The sequence below is a fragment of the Trachemys scripta genome, chromosome 4 (genome assembly GCF_013100865.1).
Source record: "Trachemys scripta elegans isolate TJP31775 chromosome 4, CAS_Tse_1.0, whole genome shotgun sequence".
In the NCBI taxonomy this organism is placed as follows: Eukaryota; Metazoa; Chordata; order Testudines; family Emydidae; genus Trachemys; species Trachemys scripta.
This window is the reverse complement of record NC_048301.1, coordinates 16424655-16435872: the sequence shown is the minus strand read 5'-3', so window position 1 is coordinate 16435872 and position 11218 is coordinate 16424655. Positions and strand designations below refer to the sequence as shown.

Genomic DNA, 11218 nt, shown 5'->3' with positions numbered 1-11218 from the left:
TTTGAAACAAACAAAGGGAAACTAGAATTCCCAAATAGCTGGCTAGTGTAAAACTGATGTAGCGCCTCGCTCTACTGAGAATCTGTCCACATCTTTTCTCTAGAAAAGATTTCAGACATCACCTAGTTCCGTGTCATTTTGCTACCTACCTGCCTGTGTCTTAAATCTGTCCCGCCCGATAAAGCCACACAACCCTCTGAATCAGAACTACCGCGCACAAAAGTGTAATGACAAAGGGCAATCTGGAAGTTTGTGTTAAAGAGTTATGCTATGTTACCTACACTAAGTTTTATAAAAACCGATGATTATTTTGAGGAAAACATAACTGCTGGAAAGTGAGTTTTTGGATCCATCAATTAGGTCAATTTTCCATTTAGCTTAAATACCTACCCTCCCCCCCCCCCCCACACACACACACTTTCTCCTGGATTAGACAGTTTGATTAATTTACTTTGTGCATTTGTGAAACAGTTCTTGCACTTTCATAAAAATGATCAACAATGTCCAACTAGCTCTGTGGACTTCAGTGGTGCTACATGGATTTATAACAGCTGGGGACCTGGCCCCACACAGTTCATTCATTTTAGTGGCCTACTTGTTGAACCCTTTACTAGCAGTTTTCACAAGGATCATTTAAATTAACACAGTTGCTTTCTGCTCACTATTACCACAATACAATTGTGCTAGGATGGTGAATTGTTCTAAAAGCTCTTTAAGTTTGTATTAAAAAATGTATTTAAATACTCTTCCTTCTTTGTTGCTTATATTAAAAAAAGCTGTGAGAAAATAAAATATTCAACATGACATTGCAAAGTACGAATGGGCAAGAAAGAGGAGTTGTCCCTGCCAAGGGTCATGCTGGAAATGTCAGGGGAGAGAAGTAGGAAGGAATGCAGAGTGACTGGGGGGGGGGGGGGGGGAGGAAAAAAAAAAAAAAAAAAAACATTCATTCAGACAAACGCCAGGCAGAAACCACTTCCACAATTCAAAGAGGCAGCAGACTTCTGAATCAGAAGCAAGATGGCTGGAGAAGAAAGTAACATACGTGCTCAAAGTCAGATTGTAAGCATTAGAGGTTAACTAGCATACTAATTTCTTTTAACCACCAGTGAGAAAACAGTTTTAAAAAACCTTCCACAATACCTTACATCTGCAGCTTTTGCATAGCCAGGCAATATTATGCTTATGGGTTTCATAGACGAGTTACACCCACACAACTATAAAACAAACTTACTATTCTTTATTCAAGAGGCTACCATTCTCTCTCTTAGTAGAGAACTAATAACCCTTATGTCTGGTCTGAACAGAGGGAGGCTCTGAGGCGTAATTAATTCATGTTTATAAAGTTCTATGTTCTTTGTGATGTCCTGTGATAAAAGTGCAATGAATGAAAGTAAAGAAAAATTACAAATATTTACTATTACACACTGTAAAATACTTATATGAAAGATGCTAAATAAAGGAAGAAGGGTGCTAAGGTTTGTTTGATCTAGAACACAAATTAATCTCATTTGCTACTGTTAGCACTACAAAAAGTCTGAAACATATAAGAACAGTGAGCCAAACGCAGGTCTGTGTAAATGGGTGTAATTCGACTGACTTCACTGGAGTTGCACCTTCTTACACCAGGACTGAACTTGGCCTAGTATGTCTGAAACCCACACAGCCTAGTGAAATTATTCGTCAAAATGAAGCCACACTAATTATATCTAACATGTTAAAAATGGGTGACACTTGCTTTGGCGCACAGTAATCAAAGTTAAAACTTAGTGAAAAGGACACATTTGCTTAGATAGTCTCAAAAGTTCTAGCAATGTCTATAAAACCTGTTTCTACTCACCGTATGGATGGATGCCTGAGTGGCTAGAAGTATTCAAATCTGGACAGGTGATCTTTATTGTAGATTAGTCTTTCAATGTAAAAATCTCTGTTTCCTGCATAGCCACCCAATCAATCACAATGCAAGAAAACAACAGGTGTATTCATTTTTAATGAAGTGCTTGTTAGTTATGTAGCCAGTTATAATGGAAGGAAAAGCTAGCTACAGCGCAAAAGGATGGCTAACACAAACCTGAGCATATCTCAGTAGTGAACACCTATAGGCCCATGGTTGGAGCACAAGTGTATTTTTGTCACTCTCTAATTTCCTAATCACAAGTTTTGTATCATTTTCTTCTAAATATCTACACTGGCCAATTCCTCAGCTGGTGTACATCAACATGAAAGCCACCTGAAATTGATCTCAGTGGAGCTATGCTGACTCACACAAGCTGTCCCACTACAGGAGTAAACTTTTATCCATTTCACAGAACACATGACATTCTCTTCCACAGCCAACAGACCTTCCAGAATTACATTGTGCTGCAGGGGGGAGGGATAGCTCAGTGGCTTGAGCATTGGCCTGCTAATCCCAGGACTGCAAATTCAATCCTTGGGGGGGCCATTTAGGGAACCGGGGTAAAAATCTGTCTGGGGTTAGGGTCCTGCTTTGAGCAGGGGGTTGGACTAGATGACCTCCTGAGGTCCCTTCCAACCCTGAGATTCTTTGATTCTCCTCCATCCAGCAATGATCTATCAAGACATATAGTGCAAGTCCATTAGCTCAAACAAGCCTCTTCCTGCATGTCTATGTTGTGCCTGAGAACACTGCAGGAGTTCCAAAGTTGCATAAAGTCCTGAAGGGTCATCATTTTTAAATTATGCCACAATGTTTACAGCAAACGGTATAAAGCACTAATTCATTAATATTACATATCCTGGATCAGTGATACTCTGATCCAAACTACAGTTGAGCAAATATATTCATAGAAAAGAAAGTTTTCACACCTCTAGATTTAAGGCTGGAGTTCTACACATATACGCAGAAGCGTGTTCATTGCTCATTTTCAGTGTGTGCCATTGAGTGTGTACTCTGCTCGGATTCTCTACCTCCAATGTTTAAAATGTGACTGAGTTCTAGTTCCTAGGAAAAACTATAGCCTTTGTATTTTAACACAGGATCCATATGCTGTCCTGGGGAAGAAAAAAAGATTCCCAAAATTGCAAATGGTCAATGCACAATTGCCAAGTGAGGTTGCTATTTCTGCATCAGCTCAGAAATATGCACAAGAATACATGTTTTCAGGAGAATATGGTCGTTTATTTGGCTGCTGCACATAAATCATAGCCCCATGACCCACATTCATTCGTTACAGATTACAATCAAAAGGCTTCTTTTTAAAGAGCTGGTAATGAACAGGGCAAATGATACACACACACTTATTGTATATATTATACAATATACACAAAAACTAACAAAGCATTTGATATTTTCTGTCAATGACAAACCTGTTTCAGGATTCAACTATGGCAGGTGTTTAGGGCCTAATCTGAGGTTTTTCTGATTACTTCAATGGGAGCAGGACTGGGCCATTCCAGCTCAAAGCAGCAGTACCCAGCAGTTAAGAACATAAGAAAGGCCATACTGGGTCAGACCAAGGGTCCATCTAGCCCAGTATCCTGTCTTCCGACAGTGGCCAGGTGCCCCAGAGGGAATGAACAGAACAAGTGATCCATTCCCTGTCGCTCATTCCCAGCTTCTGGCAAACAGAGGCTAAGGACATCATCCGTGCCCATCCTGGCTAATAGCCATTGATGGACCTATCCTCCATGAATTTATCTAGTTCTTTTTTGAACCCTGTTATGGTCTTGGCCTTCACAACATCCTCTGGCAAGGAATTCCACAGGTTGACTGTGCGTTGTGTGAAGAAATACTTCCTTTTGTTTGTTTTAAACCTGCTGCCTATTAATTTCATTTGGTGACCCCTAGTTCTTGTGTTATGAGACGGAGTAAACACTTCCTTATCTACTTTCTTTATACCCATCATGATTTTACAGTTCAGAATACGATGCCAATGATAGTGTAATTCAAATGAAACTGCAAGGAGAAATTAAGTGGCATAATGCAGTTACACACTGGTGGGATGGATTTGTTTGCTGAAGTTTGGAAGAGCTGTGAAGCAGAGGGAAAAACCCTAAGACATATTAAAAAAAAAATGCTGGCTATAGTCAAAGGTATTAGCAATAATTAAACATAAATGCTCAAGTTAAAACAGACTGATTGGAAACCATTGCAATTGCAGGAACTATGTTAACCCTGGGGAAATATTTCACCACTAGAGCTCTAGCAGCTCATTACTATTTATAGTACACACTACATATTAAAAGTGTGCTAAAGCAAAGAGTTGGCCTCAGCACTACAATGTTATAAAAACAAAGGAAGGTGTCAGGAGACGAGAATACAGACGCTCCCCAAGTTACGGAAACCCGACGTACGCAAATCTGAGTTTGCGGAAAAAGTTTTGTAAGCTAGAAATAGGAGGGTTTTTTTTTTTTTTTTTTTTTTTTTGGAGTAATGGTCGGAGATACGTTTCCGACTTGCGCAAAATTCGAGTTATGCAAGGCATTCCAGAACGGAATGCTTGCGTAAGTCAGGGAGCATTTGTATCAGTAACTTGTTCACTTAGGCCCAAACCTGCAGTACTGATGTAACTGGAAGTTTTACCATTGACTTGAATGGATCAGGGCAGGCCCTTCAACAAGTTAAGTGGCACCATTTTCTTGGCAACCCCATGGCCGTGAGTCAGATACACTTGTGCTTAGTGCATGACTTCAACGCGGTCTGAGATGTACAAGACATTCTGGGCAATGGAATAGGCCAAATGACATGCTGCCCTCTATATACCTGCCTCATTTTATACAATAATAGCATTGCCATGAAAGTTTGAGATTGTAGTAGTTTTTAAAACAGTATGTGCATCTTGAGACATTGACCCAATCCTGCAAGGTTCTGAACATGCTCAACCTGCACTGAAGTCCAATGGGCCCAATCTTGTTGCCATTGAAATCAATGGCAAAACTCCAACTGATTATGACGAGTAGAGGACCAGGCCCAATACAGTTGAGAGTGCTCAGTAACCCCTGAGGCCTTTGACAGATACTGTATAATAAATAAAATGTAAACAATAGGAAAAAAATCTAAAATATAGAGTGACATAATAGAGCCCCCAAACTGCAAGAGAGAAACTGAAATACAACAACTTACCTTTTCCACAGCTATCAACAATCACAATGTTTTAAAGCCCAATCCCATGAGCCTGTCAACACTTTGCAGGACTGAGTCCTTATTCTTGGATCTATTTTACAGACACACAATGGCATACCCAGCATGCAGAAATACACTACACACAGACCCCAAATACCTAAGGAGTTAAGACTGTTTCTAGCCTTTCATCTTGGTGCTAAACAATTTTAAATTGCTGCTGTTGAGTCATACTATATTTTGGGGCATTCTTGTCATTACAGAACACTGTTATGTTTACTATGGTCCAAAGCCATTTCATTAACCAGCTGTTCTATAGATGACTGAATCGCTGCCTTAACAAGTGAAGCAGCAGTTTCTATCAGAAGCAGTTCATACTGTTCTGAAGTGCCGTGCTCCTGATCACTGAGACCATTGGGTGACCGAGCAGGAGAACAGACTTTAGCCTCTCTCCTGTGGCCACTGCCTGCTACTATGCCCTCTTTGCGATTAGAAAGTTGACTGAAATTGAGGTTCCCACTTATTTTTTTATTCCCCTTTTGCTTATGTTCACATGTAATTGAGGACAGCTTGCAGTCCAGGTTTGACTCCTCTTCATCAGGCTCATCGTCTGCTTCAGTAATTGTAATCACAATGCTCACTCCGCTAGTGTCCTTGTTTTCTTCTAATTTCAATTGTTCACTTGAACAGCTCTGCACGCTTACTGCATCATCTTTAAATGCTGACTGATTGAAACTCATTATTCTCTCTCTGGATTGACAGTCTTCACTAGCATTTATGTTCCTTCCAGACTCTTTATATTCAAGCCCTGCATCATCGAGGTTATTTGTTTCTTGTACCTCTGTGGCTTCAGCTACATTATCTGGTAGGTCCTTAGAAACATTAGCACTAAGGCTGGTTTCGAGATCAACTCCCTTGTTTGCTACAGGTGTATGTTCAGGAGTTTCATGTAGGCTCTTCTGGTGTAGCTTTTCCTGGAGCATTATAGCAACTGCCTCTGGATTTGTTATTTCTGACTGAACGATGCACTGTGTGTGTTGATCAGTGTCTGGTCTGGACTCTACCAAAAGCGCATTCTTCCCAGTGGAATTAAGTGAGTTCCTGTCACTTTTTTCAGAGGCTTGGCTGAAGGATTGATCCATGCTAGATTTGACTGTTACTGCCAAATCCTCTGGTTCACTGTTAGCTTTATTCAAAATGCCCATCAGTTCATTTGCTTTAACACTGCAATCTGATTCTTCTGTTATTTCAGAATGGCTGGGTTTTTTCTTGCCTCTTGAGAACCGTATACAGGGAATTTTAAGCCCAGAACTAACCCGATTCTTTGGAAAACTCTGCAAGCCAGGATCCTCGGTATTTATCTCCAGTTGCACTTGAGAATCCGAGTGTGTCTGCTTCCTTGAAGATTTTGACCGTCTCTTAGGTGTCACTAGACGTTTTATAGTTGCCCAGGCTCCCCTTGATGACTGAGATTGGTTGGAAACTTCCCCTTCTCCAGGGGCTGAATTGATGGATTGGCTTGTATGTTTCAAGGTTACAGAGTCTTCTTCACAGACACCTTTCATCTCCAATGTCTTCTTACATGACTTCTTTCTTTTCTTAAAACAAAACATTGTGAGTTTTTCTTCCTGTTCTTCAGTTGAAGGGCACAGTTTTGCTGCACTAGGATTTTCTGATTGTCCTGTGTTTTCCACTTGAATTTCTTTAGCTGCCTTCTCCATATTTGTGGTCCTGCCTTCTAATTTCTTCATATATTTTTCTTTTCTATTAACCCATCAGATAAATTAATTGCAGATAAGTTCAGAGTGCAGTTCTTTGAAATTTCATCCAAAAACATGAAATTACTTTTGTGAACAGATGAGGTGTTATGCAAAGAAATGTTCTGTAGTGTAACAAGTCAATCATTTATATTTCCACTATGATTTATTATTTTTTTTCTTGCCTATCCTGAGAGAAAGGCTGACTGGATAGATTTTAAGAACACACTATCCTGTATTTTATTGAATAGGTTCAGTTTAATCTCTGGGATAGTCAACCTGAAACACTACTTGATACAATGATATTATTTCAGCAACAGTTTGACATTTTTTTAATGGATGTTAAATCAAATCAAAAATTGACCGTTTTCATTTTATGATGGGCACCAATCAACAACTGCTACTTGCTAATATGTTCATTATTTCACATTCTTTGAGCAATTGGATTGAAGTGATTTTACAAAAAAAGAGCCAGACACACCAAGTGGCCTTATTTTGCCTCCAGTGATAGGGTCAGCTGTTTCTCTGTCTTTCCTTCTTTGCATTTCATTTGCTTTCCATTCATATTGCAAGGTTTGCCATTTATGTTTAAAAATAGGGTATAGGTTTTCATCTCTCGAATTACTTCATATGTATCTGCAACAAAACAAACAAATGATGAAAAACAATGTGGTAAAAATGGAAATACAATTTGTTTTTATAAGAACTGGGTAATTTTTCAGTTTTGTGAATTTCATTTCTAAAATTCCAGATACACCCTTGCAATCAGTGGGAGCAGTGTTTCAATATATGAAGGCAAAACAGGGTTTCAAGAGTGCCACACTAGTTACATAGGAGAACTATCACATGAATCTTGCATATATATGAATTTTTATGTGAGTAGAAAGGGAAGTTTATTTTTATATTTCACTTGTTAGGAAAATATTTTTCCCCTGAGAAACCCTTTCCCCCTCTGACCTATACGCACTGTGACAAAGTTCCTCCTCTATCTTGGTGGGTCCTGGGCTTATTGGCAGATTTTCTTGCCTCAGAGATTCACCATGCCGGTGGGGAACAGCCCAGAGACCTTCCCCTCTGGAAGAACCCACAGTCCAGGTCAATTGGGAGGTTTGGGGGGAACCCAGGACCACCCTCTATTCCAGGTTCCAGCCCAGAGCCCTGTAGACTGCAGCTGTCTATAGTGCCTCCTGTAACAGCTGCATGACAGCTACAACTCCATGGGCTACTTCCCCATGGCCTCCTCCAAACACCTTCCTTATTCTTACCACAGGACCTTCCTCCTGGTGTCTGATAATGCTTGTGCTCTTCAGTCCTCCAGCAGCATACCACCTCACTCCCAACTCCTTGCACCTCTTACTCCCAACTCCTCACACTCCCACCACAAACTGAAGTGAGCTCCTATTAAAACCCAGGTGCCCTGATTAGCCTGCCTTAATTGATTCTAGCAGCTTCTTCTTAATTGGCTCCAGGTGTCCTAATTAGCCTGCCTGCCTTAACTGGTTCTAGCAGGTTCCTGATTACTCTAGTGCAGCCCCTGCTCTGGTCACTCAGGGAACAGAAAACTACTCATCCAGTGACCAGTATATTTGCCCTCTACCAGACTCCTGTACCCCACTGGTCTGGGTCTGTCACAGCGCTCATAATTCCCTTAAGGGAAATTCTAAATTGAGATAGCAGATGTTTTTATTCTTAATGCATAAGATAATATGCAGCTACATGAAACATAAAAAGGAGGGTTTGTGAGTTATAAAAGATAAGCTTCCTTCAGACAGTTTGGTTTATTTACAGTGTGTGCAAGGCTTCCATGGCAACCCCACTCTCACAGAACACATGTTCATCATAAAATGTATGTAACCCTTCAGAACATTCCTGAATATAAAGACGCAAACCCACATTATAGCACACTGACATACTTCTCAGGGAATACCTGGGATCCTCTCTTCTTGGATAACTTTGGGAAATGCTTTATAAATATTTTCTTTTATGTCTTACTTTTTAAAAAACATTATCGTATGTATGTTTTAAAAAACTAAAGTAAATTATTGCATTTAGAAGTTATCTAACATTATTTGCTGTGGCTTAGCAATGCAAGAACATATAAAAATACAAGCAAAGCAATGCACGGATATTTTATTCCATGCAATCAATCTGTATATGGGTAAAAAATAATGTTTTGCTACAATTATTTGTCAATCTTTGCTTTCCTAAACCTTACTCTTGAGATCATGTGTGCTGTGGAAACTATCTGCAATCCAGAATATGGAATCTGTAACTGACACAAACACTGATTTTGGAAATGAGACTCAGACAAGCATTCCTTAATCATCATTAGTTTCCTCCTGCATCGACATCACTGTATTTCTGGCTGGAAAGACAAGGAAATGGATCTGTCTGAAGAAAAGAGCCAAGAGAAGATTCGGTGTCTTCTCTAGTCTCGCTCTCTTCTTTTATTTTTTAAAGCAGGATGCCCTGGGATCACTTCATCACATTGCTCACATCACTGTGCAATTCTAGATCAAATGACACAATAAGCATCACATCTCAGTGCTTTCACCTCTTGTACACTCCATGTCCCTGGCTATTTCTTGAATGGCAGAAAAAATGGATGCTGATTATTAGCAGTCTTCAGGCTAGTGGTGTCTGAAATTGCACAGAATGACAATTACAATGTGCTTAGTACCTTGCTGAATTGAAGCTTTAATCAATAACCCCTTTTCTGAATGAATCTTTCTCAGTTAATGTTTTTAAAATAGAAAATAAAGGAAGTAGAAATGTTTAAATTACAGAAAAAGCCACAGGGTATCCATGCCAGCCAACAGACCAAGTCACGGGCACCCACAATGCACGTTTCTTTATATGGCCTCCAAATCTCTGGAGGTTTCCTAAACTATAGGAAATGGAAACATTTCTGGTAGTCTGCAAACACACCGTTTCCCAACAAATAGATTCACCTTACATAGGACTGATTCTATGGCCAACATTTTCAACAGTGGTGCTAAAAGTTCAGCTCCTACATCATTATTCAGACAACTACATGGGTGGGCTGACTTTCAAAGGTGCCAAACACTCCCAGCTTCCATTGTGATCAATAAGTGTTGTGGGTGCCATTTATTCTGAAAATTATGCCATTTATTTTAGAATCCTAAACATGGATTTATTTCTCTAACTTTAGCCCCATGTTTGAAAATGTTGGCCTTTGTCTTTATGTTGCTACAGTACTCACCAAATCTTCAGCCAAAGCTTGCATCAACAGTGATGTGTTACCCTGCCATACATAGACGGGGAAAGTCTTTCTAGGGAGCGATTGATAATGAAAAGCCTGGATTCCAGCACACCAATGCAAGAGATCCATTAGTAATAATCTGCTACATACTGCAAGTAGGGTATGACAGAGATTGAAAACTTTTGCCTGTAAAGAGATCTATCAGCTCCCTTGTGGGAAGGAAGAGAGGCTGTCGCAATACAAGTCACCTGTCTCCTTCATGTGCCAGGCACTGTAATGAAAAATGAAGCTCGAGACAAAGAAGTAGATGGGGGGCGAAAAAAAACACCATTCTCCCTCCGATTTTCCGTGTGAACAGTTCCATCATCCAGAGCCAGGATCTGAGGCGCACAGGGCTGGCTTGGCAGCAGAGAAGCTGAGCCCCAGTGATTCGTTTCTGGCTTGCCCCGTTTTCAGTCTTCTCCCTTTGTGCCTGTTGCCTTCAGATTTGGCAGGGAGCTGGGCCAGGAAGTGGTGGGCACCGTGAGACGCTCGCACCCTCTCCATCCCGCAGTGGGACATCCACCCCCCTCCCCGCCTTCTGCTCCAGGGACAGTCACACCTGCACCCAACTGATCCAGACCAAGGGAGGGCTGCAAAACCCTGCGCAGCCCCCCCACCCCGCGAAGGTAGATACCCATCCGCTCCCCGGCGGCCAGGGCAGTCCCCTCCCCGTGCCTAGGACTAGGCAGCTCCCTAGACGCTGCCCCCTACGCGGAGGAAGGTACCGCGGCGCTCTCCGGGCGCGGAGCACAGAGGGACCCTCTCTGCACAGGGGCCGGCCGGCTGCTCCGCGACTCCCCGCTAAGCCGGGGGTGCAGCACTAACACAGCCCAGCGCCGGCCAACTTTGCCCCCCAGGCCCGGCGCCCCCAGCACGGGCCGACGCTGCCCCGTTCTGCCCACGCGGAGCGCGAGGTGCACGGTGCCCCCTGCCCCATGGCAGCGTGGCTGGCTCGCTCCCCGCACCCGGGCTGGGCGGCTCCCTGACCCACGCAGGACAGCGGACCCGCCCCAGCCCACGCCCGCTCTCGCTCTCACCTGGCGCCCACTGCCCGCCGGAGAGAGGCGCCTGCTGCCGGATCCGCTCGCTGCTGCTGCGGCTAGTGCAGCCGCGGGG

At 42.1% G+C, this 11218-nt stretch overlaps 1 protein-coding gene across 1 annotated transcript; it reads right to left on the bottom strand.

The window, feature by feature from the left end:
* Positions 1-4362: 4362 nt before the first annotated feature.
* AKAP5 (A-kinase anchoring protein 5) lies at positions 4363-11218 on the bottom strand. The gene is made up of 2 exons (XM_034770042.1): positions 11140-11218; positions 4363-7473 (listed from the first exon to the last, which is right to left on the bottom strand). The coding sequence occupies exon 2, from the start codon at positions 6829-6831 to the stop codon at positions 5338-5340; it is 1494 nt and encodes a 497-aa protein (XP_034625933.1). The 5' UTR covers positions 6832-7473; positions 11140-11218; the 3' UTR covers positions 4363-5337.